This window comes from Chlorella variabilis (genome assembly GCF_000147415.1).
Source record: "Chlorella variabilis unplaced genomic scaffold CHLNCscaffold_8, whole genome shotgun sequence".
Taxonomy (NCBI): Eukaryota; Viridiplantae; Chlorophyta; class Trebouxiophyceae; order Chlorellales; family Chlorellaceae; genus Chlorella; species Chlorella variabilis.
The window spans coordinates 784153-802064 of NW_005435080.1; the positions used below are offsets into that span (position 1 = coordinate 784153).

The following is a 17912-nucleotide window of genomic DNA, read 5'->3' on the forward strand; positions in this document are numbered from 1 at the left end:
CTGAGAGAATCTCTGTCACACCGACACTCATACCAGCGTTTCGGCTCTGTTGCAGACAGCTAACGAAGCCCAGCAACCATCTCCGACACCCACAGCGCCAAACCCAAAGCAGCTGCCGCCGGAATGGGAGGCCTGAAGGACAAGGGGATGCCGGGCAGAGGCGGCCACCTTCCGGGGGTGCAGCAGGTCTCGGCCTGGGTGAGTCCCGCTGCCGCCGCCGCCCGTCGCTGCCGCCTCCGCTGCGTCAGCGGCGGGCTGGCGCCCATCCCACCTGGCATGCCTGCGCCTCTACCGTGCTCAGGATTCTGTGGCATTTGTTGCGATTTTCCTGGCTTGCTGCATGTTGCACCCTGTATGCCGCCAGCCAGGATGCCGTGCAGTCCAGCGGGGCCCGCGCCTCCCTTGTCGCCACCCCCGGACCCCGGACCCCGCCTCTCTTGCCTCCCTGCAGGTCAAGGAGATGGCGCACCTGACAGAATGCGCGGTGGCCTTCCAGCCGGGGAAGCCCCCCTCCTACGCCTTCCCGCCCAGCTGCGTCGACTCCTGCGCAGACGTGCTCACCGTCGCCGCCGCCCTTGCCCTGCTGCCCTCGGCCGCCGGCGCCGAGCTGCTGCCCGAGGGGTGGCGCGAGCTGGCGCGGCGCGCGGCGACCGCCATCGCGCCAGGTGGCGGCGAGCAGGCGGCCGCCGAGCTGGCAGCGGTGCAGCGGGAGGTGCACCAATATGTGGCTGCACGCCTGCGCGACTGGCAGCCCGCCGATGCCCGCGGCGGCGTGGAGGCACTGCTGTCTGTGCTGTGCACTGACCCCCACAGCGGGCAGGCGCTGCCTCCGTACCGCCTGACCACCCAGTCGTACCGCGTGGAACTGCGGGGCGCGGACGTCACCGCCACCGACGCCGTGCTGGGCAGCAACGGCAAGCGCTTCGACCTGCAGAAGTGCCTGTGGGGCTGCGCCGCGCTTTACGGCGGCGCGGACGACCCGGCCAGCCCGCCAGCCGCGGGCGCGCCGGGCGCGCCGGGCGTGCTGCCAAAGTGGCTGGTGGTGACGCTGAGGTGAGCATGGGGGCAGGCGGGCCACCTGTGGAGCACCACCGCGCGCCTGCCTGCCCCCTGCGTAGCAGCGACGGCGCAGAGACCACCACCACCCAACCTGCCCATCTTCTGCTTTTGCCCTGCCCTGCCCTGCCCTGCCCTGGCCTCTGCCCTGCCCCCTCCTGGGACTCCGGCCTGATGACCTTCCGGCTGCCTCCCGCCCTGCCTCCCCGGCAAGCGCGAAGAGCACCGCGCCCACTTCACCCTGCCCGGCGCCGCCTCGCTGTCGTCGGTGAACGAGGCGCGGTGCGGGCCCGACCTGGAGGGCTGCGCCAGCCTGAGCCTGAAGGACGGCGGCAGCCGCCAGCTGGCGGCCTACGACCTGCGCGTGGTGCTGGCCACTGACCGCCACCGCCACCACATCGCGTTCTTCCGAGTGCCCCCAGGTGGGCTGTGCCTGCGGCTGTGGCTTGGTTCGTACACTTTGTGTGTCTGTATGTGCGCTGGGGTTGCTGAGCGAAGGCTGGCTGCTGTGCTCTGCCCTGCATGCTGCGGCGAGCGCCGCGCCAGCGCTCCCTGCCTGCTCCCCAGCACCCCGGCGCCCTGCGCTCGCCCGCTCCGCAGACGGCGGCCCCCAGGCGGCGGCGCCCCCAGGCTGGTGCAGCTACGGCATCTACGCCGACGGCCGGCTGTCAGCTGCGGGCGGGGTGCGGCCTTACCCAGACCTGCTGGATGGACACCTGGATGACGACCCTTCCAACATCACCTGCCTCATGTTTGAGCAGCGAGAGGCCCAGGTGGGGAGGGAAGTTTGGAGGTGGTGGTCGTAGTGGATGGTGTTGGGTGTGGAGTTAGAGGGTTTGAGAGCTGCCAGAAAGGCCTGCAGCTGCGGAGGCATGCATTCTCTGGACCTAAGCTGAATTGTGGGCATGCGCTGCAGGCGGGGGAGGCTGCGCTGGCTGACCTGTCGCTGAACGACGGTGAGCGGCGACAGGCGGCCGAGCGATGCGATGCGATGCGATGCAGTGCAACGCCGCCGCTCTGAACATGCCCGCCACTTGCACAGGAGAGCCTTGCCCGCCCCAACGCTCTGCTCTCACTGCCACACTGCGCTGCCTGCGACCGCAGGGCCGGAGGCGGCGAGCGTGGGGGCTGCATCAGCGGCGCTGCTGTCTGGCTTTGTGGCGGGGCTGGAGGGCTCGCGGCTGAGGCGGTACGCTGACGAGGCTGGGCTGGATGGCGGCGGCGGGAGGCGCCAGCTTGAGTCACGCGTGCTCCCACGTCTGCGGGGCGAGGTGCAGGGCTGGCTGGCGGCGCTGGCCGACGCGCCTCGCCAGGAGCTGCAGGCCCGGTGCAGGGCGGCGGGGCTGGAGGGGGAGGGCTCGGCTGGAGAGCTGGCTCTGCGCCTGGTGGTGCCCCAGCTGCAGCAGGTGGGCGGGGACGGGGGGCGGTGCATGCTGGCGTGGCGTGGGTGGGGCGGCTGGTGGCATGTAGCTGTTGCTGCGCATGTGTGGGCATGGGCGCTGTGCGGTGTACTGTTGGAGCTGAGATCGCGCCGCTGCTCTGTGCAGCGCTTCGGCCTGATCTGAGGTCGGGCTTTGGCTTCGAGTCGTCGTGGAGCCGCCAGCACAGTAGCATCATTCGTAAAGCAGAAGCAGCAGCAGCCTTGACCGCAGAGAGAGTCGGTTGTCACTGGGATTGAGGCCTTCGCCGTGCCGCTGAACCAGGACCCGCCGCTGCGCGTGACACACCCTTGATCGTGATATGCACAGTTTTCACCATGATACCATTTCCACGATGCACCATCCAGTTTAATTAAACCATTCCGTACTCCACTGGCTGCATGAGAGATGCATGGCTGCGCCAGGGCGCCGGGCGCAGGAGTGCCTGGAGCAAGAGGCGGGCTCCACAGCCTCTCTACGTCGAATCGGATGTTCCACGAGTCATTCCACTGGCTGGAAAACCCTACCATCGCAGCCCAGCAGCCTCCGGCTGTGCATGCTGCATGCCATGCATGGGGACGCGCCCCAGGGCGGCGGCGCCAGCAAGGCACAGCACGTGATGGCCGCCGCCGGGCACCGCGTTCCCGATCAAGGCGCACCTCGCTCGCAAACGATCATACATCTGTTTGGGTTGCAAAACATGGCGCCTGGCCTCCTCGCAGCGGCCCTGTCCAGCAAGTTGGCGGGTGACCATGATCTGAAAAAGCCCGAGCAGCAGCGTTATGGCCTGGATCCTATCGCATTCCCTTGTCTGCAGCAGCCGGGCAATGTAGCGGCCCCTCCACCAGACGGCCCGCCCGCGGCGGCGCTGCCCGCCCTCGGCTCTGCCAGCCCGCACATTCGGCTTGCGCCTTCGGTGAGCACAATGCACGCCATACGGGCATCGGGGGCGCCCTAGTGGTGGGTGGCCCCAGCATCCGCCCAGCAGCGGGGACCACACACGCATACCGCAGCATGCCGCCACCTAGTGCACCCAGCCCACCACCCCTGCCCGCCATGCTCCCGCCCCTTGCAGTCGCTGCGCGACCCCAACCGCAACTTCATCACCGAGGCGGTGATCGGCAGCCTGCCCGCGGCGCTGCCTGCGGATGAGCGCCAGCGCATCCAGGCCAGCACCCCGCTCTCCACCACCCTCAACAAGTTTTCCTCCATGCCGCGCGACAAGGTCACCTCCCCCACGCCAGAGGGCCAGCGGCTGCGGCGCAACGCGCTGAAGGGGGCACTGCTGGTCTTCATCACTGCCGGCCTACCAAGTGAGCGGGCTCTAAACGGAGGGTGGTTTGTGGGAAGCCGGGCTGGCAGTCCTGGGCTGTTGGGAGGATCAGGGAGCTGCACAGGCACTGGCCGGGCTGTTCATTGCCACACGGGGCGGGACCGTCCACCCCCTGCCGCAGGCAAGCGCTTCGTCTTTGAGAAGGCCAAGGAGCTGGGCGTGCGGGTGGTGCTGATTGATGGGCCCGAGTCGTGGAGCAAGGTGCGGCTTCTCCACATCCCAGGGCCGCACCTTCCGCTTGGCTGCGCCTCACGCTATCCTCACGCTATTCTGCTGCTGCCCGCCGCCCTGCCTCCAAAGCCAACGCTGACTGCTGCCCCGGCCTCCTGCCTCCTCTCCCTGTTGCAGGTGCTGGTGGAGGAGGGCGTGATCGAGTGGTTTGTGCCGCTGGACATGTCTGATGCAGACACAGTGTTCCACCGCTGCCTGGCCGCCATCCGCAAAGTGCATCACGTGAGCCTCCCCTGCCCACCCGTGCTTCTCCCGCAGGCCTGGTGGGGTGGTGTGTGGGCGGCCTCTGCTCATGCCTGTGGGGTTGGCTGGTTTCACAGGCCGGGAGCTAGAAGGCGCTCGGTGGCACACGCACATGCATGCTCCCAGGGCGGCAGCATTCCCTGGCACGCGCGCCGCCCAGCGAGCTGAGCCTCAGCCCTGGCCTTTGCGGCCCGTGCCACGCGCCTGCAGGATGCGGGGCAGCTGGACGGTGTGCTGTCCTTCTGTGAGATGGCCATGCCGCTGGTGGCGCGCCTGGCGGAGCGGCTGGGCCTGCCCGGCAACCCGCCGGGCGCGGTGGACGCGGCGCGGGACAAGCACGCCACGCGCGAGGTGCTGGCGGCGGCGGGCCTGCCCACGCCCCGCAACTTCCTCATCACCTCGCCCCGCCAGCTGGCGGCGGCGGCCGATGCGGTACGCTTCCCGGCCGTCATCAAGCCCATCTGCGGCGCCGCCTCGATCGGGGTGGTGCGGGTGGACGACTTTGAGCACCTGCAGGTGCGGGCGGCTGCGCTCCTGGGGGCTCACGTGTGGGGAGGAGGTGGGAGCGTGCATGCCTGGGGGAGCGGTGGCAGCAGGGTGCTGTGGCTGGTGCATCGGCCGATGAACGCCCCCTGGGGGCCGCTCCCTTGGCCGCCTGTTCCTCGAAACTTATGGGAGGTGCCCCTCCCGCCTGCTGCTGCTTTCCTGACCTCGCGCACCCTCCTGCTCGCCCTCCCTCCCTGCCCCCGCTGCAGCAAGAGTACACCAAGGTGCGGCAGGACATTGGCGGGGCCCGGGTGGTGGCCGGGGCGCTGCAGCAGGGCGGCGACGGTGTGAGCGGGCACGCCAGCAACGGCGACGGCAACGCGTCCAGCTGGATCAACACAGGTGGGGCCGGCTGGCTGGGGAGCTGGGTGTTGCAAAGGCGGCGTGAGAATGGAAAGGGAGGCTGCCACGCACGGAGCTTGCGGAATGGGGACCCCTGCCCGGCCGTGCTGTCCCTCGCTCCCGACCTCTGATGCTCCTTCTCCTCCTGCTGCTGTCCTCGCCTCGGCCCTCCTTCTCACCCCTTCTCTCCACCTTTCCTCCACCCCTCCTCCTTTCCTCCCCCTCTCCTCCTTTCCTCCAGACATCATGCTGGAGGAGTACCTGGATGGTCCAGAGGTGGATGTGGACCTGGTGCTGTCGGGCGGGGAGCCCGTGTACGGCGCGGGTGAGGCCAGGACCCTGCTCTCTGTTGGCCCACCCGCCTGCCTGCCTGCCTGCCTGCCCGCCTGCCCGCCTGGGTTGGCACACTGGCTGCCTGCTCGGGTTTGCCCACTGGCTGCCTGCCCGCCTGCCCGCCTTGGCACACCGGCCGCCTCTGGCCACACCGGCGCGAGCACACGCGCGCCTGCCTGTGCTATGCGGACACCGCAGTGAACGACAACTGGCCCACGCTGGAGCCCTACTTCAACGAGACCGGCAGCAACGGCCCCTCCACGCTGCCGCTGTGGCAGCAGCGCGAGCTGTGCGAGCTGGCGGTGGGGTCGGTCAAGGCACTGGGCTTCACCTCGGTGAGCGCGCTTGTCGGCTGTGCTGTGCTGTGTGTGTGGTGTGGTGTGGTGAGGCGGGGCGCGCTGCAGGCTGGCCGCCACGGCCGGCTGCCAGGCTGGTGGGAGGCGTGGGGGTGGCAAATCGGCAAATCAGAAAGCGAGCTTGGCACGGGGGACGGGGGCGAGACAGCATGCGGCCGGGTCAAGGGCACCACCTCCTCCAGCCGCAGCAGCGCTGACAAGGGTGTGTGCGTGCCGCTTTCCCTGCCGCGCAGGGCGTGTATCACGTGGAGCTGAAGCAGACCAGCCGCGGCGCGCGCCTGATCGAGGTCAACTGCCGCATGGTGGGTGGCACCCAGGGCAGGGCGCAGAGCGCCGGGCCCGTGCTGCCAGGCGGCCGTGGCTGCCAGCTGGGCGGCCTGACCAGGCAGGCAGCAGAGCAGGGCCTGGCTGCGCAGCCGGCGGCTCCAGCCCGGTGCCGGCCCATCCCGCTGAGCCGCGCCTGCCATGCTGCCGCGTCACCCTGCCTCCCTAACCGCCTCGCCTGCCCTGCCTGCCTGCCTGCCTGCCTGGAGCAGGGCGGCGGCGTGGTCAGCACCATGAACCTGCTGGTGTGGGGTGTGGACCTGGTTGAGGAGCAGCTGCTGTGCTCGGCAGGTGAGGCTTGGCTCGGGCCTGGGCATGTGGCGGTGCACTTGGCCTGGGGCCGGGTCGGACTGGCAGACGCGCACGTGACGCCCCTGCCTGCGAAACAAATGAAACGCCACTCCCGCCGCGCGCTGCTCCCTGCACGAGCGCAGGCATCCCCTCGCGCCCGCCGGTGGCGCCGCAGCCGCTGATGCAGGTGGCTGAGTACATTGTGAATGCCAGGAGGACCGGCGTGCTGCGCAGCCTGGCCTTCCTGGATAGGTACCAGGGCGTGCCAGGCGTGCTGTACGCCAAGCCCTGCGTTCCCGCGGGCGCACACGTGAGAGTCCAGCCGCCGCCCGCTCCCTCGCCCTGCGCTGCCAGGTGGCAGCCAGCTGCCGCGCGGCCCCGCGGCTGCCTTGCCTGGTTGCCGGCGCTGCTCACCGTCGCCGCCGGGTGCTGCCCGCCGACCGTCGCAGGTTGTGTGCAAGGAGGATGGGCTGCCGACCTGGGTGTGCCAGGTGCTGGTGACCAAGCCCACGCTGGCAGAGGCCATACAGTGGGTGACGGAGATTGAGGAGGAGATTTCACGAGACATGCCCATCGAGTGAAGAGAGAGGAGAGACTGACGTGCTGAGCTGGCGCCCATCTGGCGTCCATCTGGCGCCAGCTCGGCTTGGCAGAGAATCGCGGCCGCAGCCGCTGCACCACAGCCTGGATCCTGACGTTTTAACAGCCGACATGCCAGCATCCGATGCAAGTTACCCAAGCGTTCAAGCCACAAGCTCCTCCTTTTCATCGCACTTGGTTTTTGGGTGGGCGCGGTTGATTCTCGAGCCCGACGCACGCTTCAGCCTGATTGCTTCCCCCATCGCTTTCCCCACCGGCACTGCTCTTCCTTGCATTTCTACCTCCTAGCACACTTCCCCTATTCATCCCTTCATTCTGGTGCTGCCATGTACATGCAGCCATGCCGCGCAACCTGCTGCGCACCTATATGCAACCCCTGCAACACGCCCACACCCCCATTCAAGCAGGCTGGGAGCCGCCATGCGCCGGGTCCTTGCTCCTGTGAGGGTTTGAGGGTTTGCCACGTGGCAGGGCAATCAGAGTTAACAAGGGTCGCGCATCCCCCAGTCGCACAAGTATTGGGTCACCATCAATGACAGGGTTTGCCTGCTGGCAGCAGACAGCTTCCGTGAGTTCACATTATCTGGAGCAATTCTCGGGATTTGAAGCGCTGCTGCGCAAGTTACATGCAACAGGTGCACACGGTCAGGTGCTCACAACGACAACGGCTCTCGCCAGGGCTCCAGCCAGCCTGCGGGAGCCGCCAGCCAGCCTGCTCACGCCTGCTGCTTGAAGCCGCTGCCAGGGGCTAGCCGCTCCAGCTGCACCTCAAGCTTGTCGGCCACCGAAGACACCCAGGCCTGCAGGGGGCAGGGGCGGCAGCCAGCAGGCCAGTCAGAACTCACTCACAGCTCACCCCCTGAAATGAATCCTCACGCAACACAGCACTGTGCCCGCTGCCCTTCAGAAGCACGCCCAGCCACTCCACCCGCCAGCCCGCACCTGGTCCAGCCGTGTGTAGCCGCGCTGCGTGTCGCTGCCAGCCACCAGCACCCCCTGCGGCCCCACCGGCTGGATCAGCGCGGCCTGGCAGTTGGCGGGAAGGTAGGCGGCAAACTCCAGGCGCCCTGTCGCAGCGGCGGCGGCGGCGGCGGCGGTGGCGGCAGCGGTTGGCACACCCCAGCAAGCGGCGCCGGGCGCTAGGCAAGCAGGGAGGCCCCAGGGCCGACGCGCCTGGGGTGCAGGAATTAAGGGCAGCCAGCAGGCAGCCAACCGCGCTGCTGCCACCTACACCACGCCCACACAAGGCGCCACCGGAAGCACGGACCTGGGAACAGCACCAGGTTGGCCAGGTAGTTGCCTGTGCCGCTCTTCATGGCCTGCTGGCAGATGGGGCCGGGGGCGGCGGAGCCGAGGGCCATGCCCGGCGGCGCCACCCCCACCTGCATCAGGCAGTGCCCGTTGTAGAAGAGCACCAGCGAGCGGGTGCGGCTGGCGCTGCGCAGCGCATCCCATACCCTGCGGAGCAGCAGGGCATGGCAGTCATGGGCAGGCAGGCACGGGGCAGGCGGGGTCGGTGGGTGGCGGCCCGTGGGGTGGTGTCCAGCCACCCCAGCCACCCAGCTTGCCAGCGCAGCGTGGGGCCAGCGCCGTCGCCGCCACCGCACGACCGTCGCCACTCCACCGCCACCCAGCGCAGCGCACCACTGCAGCTCGGAGGCCAGCGCCTTGGGCAGTCCCGGCGCGCGCCAGTCCACCTCCTCCCCCTCCAGCTCCACTTGCACGGGGTCCCTGGGCTTGAGGGTGACCCACTGCAGCCCCGTCAGGACCAGCACCGCCGACATGACGATCACAAGCACGTCGGCACGGGACTGCACCGAGTTGGCCGACACCACGGGCGCCACCTGAGGGAGGGAGGAGGGAGGAGGGAGGAGGTGAAGGTGTGGGGCGGGGCGGGGCGTCGTGCACGCATGCGGGCAGCACGAAACAGCCGAGAGCGCTGCGCCAGGCGTGAGGGGGTGGGGCAGCCGGCGGCGTGAGCGCTGCAGGGCGTGCGCCGCGCTTTGCATCGCTGGTGCTGCGCTGCTGATTCGGCACTTGGGTGGCGGCAAGGCAAGCGGCGTACCCACCCCGGACACCACTCGGTTGGCCATAACGCCCACGATGCCGGCCGCCCCCACCACCAGCGGCAGCGCCCGGAATGCATCAGGATACCGGGCTATCAGGTCCTTGTCGCCCTGCGCGGGGGAGCTTGATGGAGGGTGAGGAGCAGGGGTGCAGGCGAGGCAGCGGGTCGGCGGAGGAGCCGCAGGGCGGGGCGGACCTGGTCGGCGCTGGCTGCAACGGGCCTGGCGCCCCGGCGGCAATGGCGGGATCGCGGCGCATTGCCCGCCGCTCGTCTACTGAGCGTAGCTGTGGGCGGGGTGCTGAGCGCGGCGGCGAGCATCACCACCGTCAGTGCAGCGAGTGGTGGCTTTCTGAAATGGGGATTGTGCAATCGGCTAGCGGAATTTGCAGGTTCCGGTGGCTCAAAGCCAAACGGCTGCTTTGGCTGTGGTGTCTGTGCTGCGGTGCCTGCGGTGCCCGGTTCCGAGGGAAACCGATCGAACTGCTGTCGATCGAGCATTGCCATCAATAGAATTGCTCATCGGGCAGGCGAGTCACAGCAGGGAGCCACTGTAGCGCACAAGTGCCGACCGCCCGAGGGCTTGCCGAGCTCTGCAGCAAGCACGCCGGCTCTAGACAGCGCCTGGTGGCGGTAGTACCAGGCAGAATGCCCCACATGGGGAGGATGGTGCTGGCGACAACCGCACCGCCGCTTGCAGTCAGGCGGGCGCAGTCGCCAGCCGAGCTGCGGGCAGCGGGCTGCCTGCGAGCCGCCGCCTTTGCCAAAGTGCCGCCAGATCGCAGCGAGTTCGCTCGGCAGGCAAGCTGGCTGGGAGGCATCAACAGGGTGCTTGCATGTTAGATACAAAAGAGCAGCAGTAGCGAGGTATGCTCCCTGTGCCGACCACCCCACCTGGCTGCGGATTCCTCTTCTGCAGAGCTTCCTGCGCATGAAGGCGGATGCGGCCTGGCAAGCGTTGGAGGGCAAGGTGGCCGGCACCGACCCAGCTTACAAGGACTGCCGCGTCACGCCGCTCATCGCCCTGCTGCCGGCAGACACGTGCCCGCCAGGCGCCGAGCCCGCCTGCATGCTCCCAGCAGAGGTGGGCGGATTGGGGCGTTGCCCAGCCTGCAATGTGAAGCACTTGGCCTCTCTGCGCTCGCGCCTGCGCCTGCTGCTGCCTGCTGCTGCCCTCCATGCTGCTGCTGCCATTGCCCTCTATACTGATGTTCCTGCCGGCGCACTAAAAGGAAGAGGGGCTATGTTGTGCATCCTCCTTCAGCCCGATAGAGGAGGGCCGCAGCTGGTGGTTGGCACGCTAGACCTGAACCAATGCGCCAAGCTGCCAGCAGAGGAGCTGCTAGGCCAGCTGCCGCAGCAGGGAGACAAGCAGCGCTTGCGAGCATACATCAGCAATGTGGCGACCTGGGAGGGGGCGCGGCGCCAGGGCGTGGCGCGCCGGCTGCTGCGGGCGGCGGAGGGCGAGGCGGCGGCGGTGGGCGTGCAGCACTTGTACGGTGCGGTCGCTGGCTGGCTGGCTGGCTAGCCCGCGGGATGGCGTAGTGGCTGCTAACGAGCGGCCTGTGTCTCTGCTGCTGGCCCAGGATGTGACCTTCATTCCATGCACCTGCTTGCCCTTCTGCATGCAGTGCACGTGGAGGCCTGTAACACGGCGGCGGCGGCGCTGTACCTGAGCAGCGGCTTTGAGCTGGAAAGCGAGGAGACGGAGGCTTATGCACGGGCCCTGAATCGCAACCGCCGCCTGCTGTTGCATGTAAAATTGTGACAGTGCCGTCTGCAGTCAACATCACCTTGTTTTAATCCATATAACCTCAATCTCTCCATAGGAACTCCGCTTGGGGGGTTGGCGGCAAGAATGCAAGCCTCGCAGACCTGCCGCCACCTCGCTGCTGCGCCTGCTGTGCCACCTGGTCTGAAGCCACAGAGACGCGGCGATCGGCTTCCTAGTCCTCCTCTCCTGTCCACCCTATGCGCATCATCACCGCTGCAGCACGCCAGTTGGCCATCGCCCTCCGACTCGGCCACCCGCGCCCGGGGCTTGCACGAGCCGCACCAGCAGCAGCGCTCTGCCAATCGCCTCAGGCCGTTGCCGCCGTCGGGAACCGCCTGGGCAGCAGCAGGAGGAGCAGCGCCTCCGCCGGCCCCACCCGCCTCGCGCCGTCCTCGGCGGCCCAGCAGCAGCGAGCCATGGCGCCCAGCTCTCGCACCGAGCACTCCTCCCAGTCCAACCCCCACGAAGCCGCTGTCACTCACTCCGACATCGGTCAGTCAGTCCTGCAGCGCTCTCTCTGCGTCTGCACCCACCGCCCGCTGGCACTCCCAGGAGAGCCGGCCACACTGCCACACCGCCGCCCTGCCGCCTTGTGCCTGCCGCAGAGCTGGATGTGGATTTCGACACCAAGGTACTGTCCGGGCACGTGGACCACACGGTGACGGTACGGGCTGACGGCGCCGCTGAGCTGGCGCTGGACATGCGGGACGTCGCCGTCAGCGGCATCACCGTCAACGGCGCGGGTGGGGCTGGCTCGCTGGCTGGCTGCGGCCCTGCGTGGCGGGTTCTTTTTACAGGCCGACGCAAGCGGTCTGGCTGGCGCCTGTCACTGCAATGGGGTGCCTACAGAGTGCCGCCGTGGCACTCTGTAGGCACTTACATCTGCAACGCCCTGCTGCCCACCTCCCGCGGGCCCTGTGCCTCCTGCCCACCGCAGCCGCCGAGTATAGCCTGGCGGAGCCGTACCAGGCGCTGGGAAGCAAGCTGAGCATTCAACTGCCGCCGGGGCTGAAGGCGGGCGACACGGTGGCGGTGGGGATCAGCTTTGAGACCTCGCCACAGGCCAGCGCCGTGCAGTGGTGAGCGCATGCATCGACGGGTGTGCGGGTCTGGGGCGCGGCCGGGCCAGTGCTGAGGGAGCCTTGCATGCAGGCTGCCTTATCTTCCTGGGGCCCTGCCCGGCCGGGAGGCCCTGCTGCAGGCTGCCGCCGGAGCAGACGGCGGGCAAGCGCCACCCCTACCTCTTCACCCAGTGCCAGGCCATCCACGCCAGGAGCATCCTGCCCTGCCAGGACACCCCCGGCGCCAAGTTCAGCTACGGCGCGGCGGTGCGTGTGCCGCAGGCGCTGCGGGCGCTGATGAGCGCTGTCCCTGTGGAGGAGGGGGCCGCAGGTCAGACGGGGCGGGCCCTGTGTGTGTGGCGGCTTGCCCCTTGCCTGCTTGTTTGCTTGTGTGTGGGAGGCGACTACCGCGCAGGGTGCTTGGACAAGGGGCTGCACTTGCCGATGACTCTGCCGCCGATTCATGGCACCTCCCCAGACCACAGCGTGCCACTCGCCTGCCTCCCATCGATGCTGCAGACGGCGGCGAGGGCCAGCTGCTGCAGGTGGCGCAGCGCAGCAAGGCGGGGACGCGAGTGTACCGCTTCAAGCAGGCGGTACCCATCCCCTCCTACCTGCTGGCCCTGGCGGTCGGCAACCTGGAGAGCCGGGAGCTGGGCCCCATCTCCGCCGTATGGAGCGAACCGGAGATGGTGGAAGCGGGCGCCTACGAATTTGCGGGTGGGGTACAGCCCTGTGGGGTTGTGGGTTATGAGAGCGGCCAGGGGAAACGTGGATGGAGACGGTTGGGCGGTTTCCAGGTTACCTACGGTCTGGGGATGCTAACCACCGCCCCCCTCCGAGTCGTGCTTCTTGCCCCACAGAGACCTCCAAGTTCCTGGATGCTGCCGAGCAGCTGGCTGGGCCGTACCAGTGGGGGCGGTACGACCTGCTGCTGCTGCCGCCCTCCTTCCCTTATGGCGGCATGGAGAACCCGTGAGTGTTGGTGTGGCGGTGAAATGCGGTGGTGGGCTGCACGTGTGCCGCCAGCTGGCATGGTTCTGCAGCTGGCGTGGCCAGCTCAGCCGTTGGTCCCCTCCCAGTTCTTGGCTGGCTCATTGGTTGATTTGCCAATGTGTGCCTGCTGCCCCCCTTGGCAGGTGCCTCACGTTTGTGACGGTGAGATGCCGCGGCATCCTGCCACTGGCTGGCTGCTGCCCTGGGCAGGCTTTGTGATGAAGCTGGCAGGCAGCACACGGCTGCCATCGCTCGTGTGTGTCTCTTGGCTTCTTCGTCGCCAGCCGTGCCTGCTCCACTCCCCGTGTGCCGTGCGCTGTGCAGCCGACGCTGCTGGCGGGCGACCGCTCACTGGCCAATGTGGTCGCCCACGAGATTGCACACAGCTGGACAGGCGAGTGAGGCCTCGAGGCCTTGGGTTGTGTGTGTGTGGATGAGGGTCGGTGGGTGGGGCGATCGAGCTGTGGGGCACTTTGTGGATTGCCGCCTCGGGAGCACTGCCGCGGCCTGCACTCGGGAGTGGTGCGATCCGGCGCCGGACCAATGCTCCTGCAGGCAACCTGGTGACAAATGCCACCTGGGAGCACTTCTGGCTCAACGAGGGCTTCACCGTCTTCCTAGAGCGCAAGATACTGGGGCGCCTGTACGGCGAGCAGGTGCCTCCCAGCTTCCGCCGTAAAGCTTGTGCCCGCTTTGGCGTCGGCCAGCGTTTGAACGCTGCCCGAGCATGCAACTTGCCAGAGGGGCGGTGGTGTGCGTGTGCATGTGCGTGTGTGTGTGTGTGTGTGTGTGTGGCAACCAGCGGTCCTGCCCGCATGGCCGTGCCCGGGCTGCGGCAGATGTATCAGCTGCAGGCCTCCATGGGCTGGCTGGAGCTGCAAGACGCGGTCAAGTCGTTTGGGGAGGGGCACGCCTTCACCGCCCTCGTCCCCAACCTGTCGGGTGCGTTCTGTACCACTGCTGTACCGCCGCTGTACCGTGCTGCCTGCCGTGCAGAGGTATCAGTTCCAGGCAGCAGGCGGCTGGCTCAAGCTGCAGGACACCGTAAAAAAGCAGTTTGGGTCGGAGCAGCACCCCTTCGCTTGCCTCGTGCCAGACCTCTCAGGTCTGGTGGCTGGCGGCATGGTTGGCTGGGCAGGAAATTTCGAAAGTGTTGCTGGCTGTGAATCGCGGCGGCCGTCTCGGCCTCCGTTTGGTGCCCTCTTTCTCACCAGCTGCCCTATTCACGCCATGCCTGGCTGGCGGGGCGACTGCAGGCGGCGTGGACCCCGATGATGCTTTCTCCAGCATCCCCTGTGAGCACAGCGCAGCGCGCACGGCACAGATGCGCGCCATGCCCCATCCGTGTGTGCTATTATGTGCGCCTGATATGCATCACTTCATGCCTCCCCCTGTGTGCTGTGCAGACGAGAAGGGCTTTGCGTTCATACACTACCTACAGGTGAGTCACCCCTGTGAGCGCATCGCGGCCCTGGCCTGCATGGACCGCCATCCCGGCTGCCAGCAAAGCCCCATGGCAGCCCGTAGCCCTGCTCCCCGCATCGGCGCGCCTGCCTGCCAGTGAGCCCCGCCCTTCAAGCCCTGCCTGCCTGCCAGTGAGCCCGCCCCAAGCCCTGCCCGCCTGCCTCCCCGCGCACCCCGCAGGAGCTGGTGGGCGGCTCCTCCGCCTTTGAGCCCTTCTTCAAGCGATACGTCCAGCGCTTTGCCGCCACGCCGCTCACCAGCGACGACTTCCGCGCTTTCTTCTGCGACTACTTCAAGGACAATGCGGCCATCGCCCAGGTCGACTGGGACACCTGGTTCTACAAGCCAGGTGGGTGCCGAGGGGTCGTGTGGTGTGCATGGCAGTGGTTGTGAGATGATGAAGGTGGTGTGTAGTGGGTGTGGTGATGATGGGTGATGGCGTGTGGTGTCTGGGGGAGGGGCGCCTGCGATGACTGGCTCCCATTCCCCGCCGACATGTGCGTGACTGGATGTGCTGGGGCTGTGCCGTGCTGAGCTTGAGCTCCAGCCCTGTGCTGTGCTGCAGGCATGCCGCCAGTGAAGAATGAGTACGACGAGAGCCTGGGGCAGCTGGCGTATGAGCTGGCCAAGCGGTGAGGTGGCGCCAGCGTGCATGTGTTGGTCGGCGCGCGTGTTCAGCGCTGATTGGACAAGCATCCGAGTCGTCCAGCACAGCACAGTGGGCTGCCCGGCATGCATTGCGTGGCAACGTCGCGTGGCGGCGTGCCTGAAGCCTGCTAGGTGTGCTTTCGTCCCCACAGGTGGCACACGGCGGACGTGATGGGCATTGGGAGTGGCGGGCCGCAGGGCGCCTCTGCCGACGACATTAAGGGTTGGAGCTCCACCCAGGTGCTGAGAGTTGGCGGGGAGGCAGGGCCGGGGCCGAAATTCGAGGCGGGCAGGTGGACAGGATGCCTGAGAAGGGCACCTCATCCTGCCTGCCGTCGCCTTCCTCCAGCTGCACTTACACGGTAGATGATCCCCCGAACCCCTGCGCAGCTGGTTGCGTTTCTGGACAAGCTGGCTGAGCTGCGCGCCATGCAGCCGCTGCACCCCTCCATCACCCGCAAGTGAGTGGTGGGAGGTGCCAGCGTGGACAGCACTAGCAGGCATCCCCGGAAGCGCCAGGCCACCAGCTCTTGGCGCATGGCACGCCCCTTTGGCATCGCCGCTGTGCCGCTTCCGCCTCGCTCGCTGCTGTACCGCTGTGCCGCTGCACTGCCTTACTGCAGAATGAACGAGCTGTACGACTTGGACAACCGCCACAACTCAGAGATCCGCAGCTCCTGGTTCCAGCTCTGCATCAATGCGGGTGCGTGGGGCGGTGATGTGTGGCGGTGGTGGCTGGGCAGTATCCATTCGATCTGAGGTGGCCTGCGAGGCGGGGCCACCCAGCAGAGCAGGAATTGTGAGCGGCAGTGCCCCCTGACAGGTGCTGCGTGTTTTAATTTCGTGCTGTGCAGGTGACGACAGCGTGCTGCCGCTGGTGAAGGGCTTCTTGCAGGAGCAGGGGCGCATGAAGTGAGTGGGAGGGAGCGGAACGGTGCAGCGCTGTCGCCCCATGGCCATTTCCTCTGCAGCTCGCCTGGGGCTGAACGCGCACCCTGGGGCCCTCCACCACCACCACCCCACCATCCCTGCTGCTGTTGCTCCCCACCGACACACGACAGGTTCCTGCGCCCGCTGTATCGCGCTCTGCACAACAGCAAGAGCGTGGCGGCCAAGCAGGCGGCGCTCGACACCTACCACGAGCACAAGAGCACCTACCACCCCATAGCAGGTGGGCGGAGGAGGGCCCCGCCACTGTCAGCAGCTGTGCGCCCGGCCTGCTGTCTGATATGTTGCTGGAGGCGGCGCACACCAGCCCGGCCAGCTGCAGCGCTGCCTCTCCTTGGCAGCACCAGCTGATGTGCCGTTCTGCTGCGCGCCTGCTCGGTCATGCATGCACTGCAGCCAAGATGGTGGCAGCTGACCTAAAGCTGCTCAAGCCAGCTGAGGAGACGGTGGCTTAGGACGTAGGGACAGGGTTGGCTTGTAGTCGGCTGCTGCTGCCGCCCTGGTCCCTTTTGGATGCAACCACCGCATCACTGCCCACTTGCACGGTTACATTTTTCAGTACTGCTGTTTGGAGGGCAGTTGACTTAAGTGTACTGTAATGTGCGATGCAATGGAAGGAAAGAATGGAACCTGAAGTGTGCTTGGGGGAGAAAAGAGAGACTGATGCGCAAGATGTGGCCAGAAGTAATCCAGGGTGCTTGAATCAGGGTGCTTGAAATGAAAGGTTTTGGTGTGGGATCATGGGTCCCAGGAGTAACGGGGAGGAGAAATCACAGGATGGATGGATGGGTGGGTGTTTGGCATGAATGATGCATGCATGGAATGTGCTCACTGCTCGAGCGCCTTGCATTCGCAAAGCATAAACATCAGGTGGTGGTGTTATCATCATTATTGCGTGTGCATCTCGAAAGCATCAGCAGGTGCGCGTGCGGCCCCAGTCGGCAACCTCCTCCCCCTCTCCAGTCATCTTGATGCACAGAGGCTTGCAGTCGCCGTCGGGCCACAGTAGCATGCGCGCGCGCCAGCCTGCAGGCAGGCAGGCACGCCGGCGCCGCTCAGCCCAGGAAGGTGGCACCGCAGCTCATGGCGCTGCCACCAGGGAGCAGGCGGGGCTGTGGCTGCTGCAGGCAGCCCAGGTTGCGGGGCGGGGCAGGCCAGGCACGTTCAGGCACACTCACGTCCCTCGGCACGCCCCTCCCCCACACAGACGCGGACAGTGGTGAAGGCCTTGACGCCGCAGTCGCCCCACTCCGGCCCCTTGAAAGCATACTCGAGGATCTGTGCAGCGGGGTGGCAGCAACAGGGGTGACAGCCGCCCACGCAAGCAGCTGCCGCTGCGCTGGCTGCTCCCGGCGGCAGTACACGCCACCGGGGCGAGCGCGCTTGCTTGTCGCACAGAAACAGGCACTTTCATCTGCAGGGGCATGAGCCGGTCTGGCGGCAGCCATGCCGGCCCTGGCATGGCATGCCCGGCTGGGCGTCGCGCACGGTGCCCTGCCGCTGGGCGGCTCATGGGCATGCCCAGCTCTGAAGCCCAGCTCCGCAGCCCAGCTTCCCAGCCCGCTCACCGTCGACTCCTGCACCGCCTTGCTCAGGGCCACCAGCCCGCACCCCTCGACCTCATCGGGGTCGTACATGAGGCGGTAGTCCTCCGGGGTGGTGCCGTCGCTCAGGCCCATGCCGTCGTCGCACTTCTGACGGTCGCCCTGCTGGAGCGAGCAGGTGCCCCGGAACTTGGGGTCCACAACAACTGGGGTGAAGCCTGCCGCAGTGGTGTGGTAGTGGTGGGGCAGTTGGGGTGGGGCAGGAGGAGGGGTGTCAGGGCTGGGGCGAGCCCCGGGGACGGCTGGGACAGGCCGGGCAAGCACGCGTGCAGCCTCATT

General features: G+C 67.5%; 4 protein-coding genes across 4 annotated transcripts; 3 read left to right on the top strand and 1 right to left on the bottom strand.

The window, feature by feature from the left end:
- Positions 1-123: 123 nt before the first annotated feature.
- On the top strand, positions 124-2621 carry CHLNCDRAFT_144889 (expressed protein; the record flags this gene model as incomplete). Its single annotated transcript, XM_005848215.1, has 7 exons — positions 124-198; positions 452-1042; positions 1271-1478; positions 1657-1829; positions 1973-2012; positions 2161-2462; positions 2604-2621. 7 exons carry the CDS (start codon positions 124-126, stop codon positions 2619-2621), a joined length of 1407 nt encoding a protein of 468 aa, XP_005848277.1.
- Positions 2622-3042: 421 nt separating this feature from the next.
- Positions 3043-7054, top strand: CHLNCDRAFT_144890 (hypothetical protein; the record flags this gene model as incomplete). Its single annotated transcript, XM_005848216.1, has 13 exons — positions 3043-3090; positions 3292-3390; positions 3550-3787; positions 3929-4008; positions 4156-4260; positions 4492-4797; positions 5037-5169; positions 5411-5494; positions 5701-5837; positions 6092-6160; positions 6395-6473; positions 6617-6783; positions 6923-7054. The coding sequence occupies 13 exons, from the start codon at positions 3043-3045 to the stop codon at positions 7052-7054; spliced, it is 1677 nt and encodes a 558-aa protein (XP_005848278.1).
- A 789-nt stretch (positions 7055-7843) lies between these two features.
- Positions 7844-8896, bottom strand: CHLNCDRAFT_12757 (hypothetical protein; the record flags this gene model as incomplete). Its single annotated transcript, XM_005848414.1, has 4 exons — positions 7844-7873; positions 8016-8140; positions 8341-8531; positions 8718-8896. Coding segments are annotated over 4 exons (525 nt in total), but the record flags the coding sequence as incomplete, so codon positions are not given.
- Positions 8897-11525: 2629 nt separating this feature from the next.
- On the top strand, positions 11526-16380 carry CHLNCDRAFT_22427 (hypothetical protein; the record flags this gene model as incomplete). Its single annotated transcript, XM_005848217.1, has 16 exons — positions 11526-11655; positions 11850-11991; positions 12114-12285; positions 12510-12693; positions 12837-12948; positions 13113-13131; positions 13294-13367; positions 13490-13625; positions 13809-13911; positions 14226-14264; positions 14376-14410; positions 14614-14782; positions 14999-15065; positions 15579-15784; positions 15936-15993; positions 16143-16380. Coding segments are annotated over 16 exons (1884 nt in total), but the record flags the coding sequence as incomplete, so codon positions are not given.
- Between the last annotated feature and the right edge of the window lie 1532 nt (positions 16381-17912).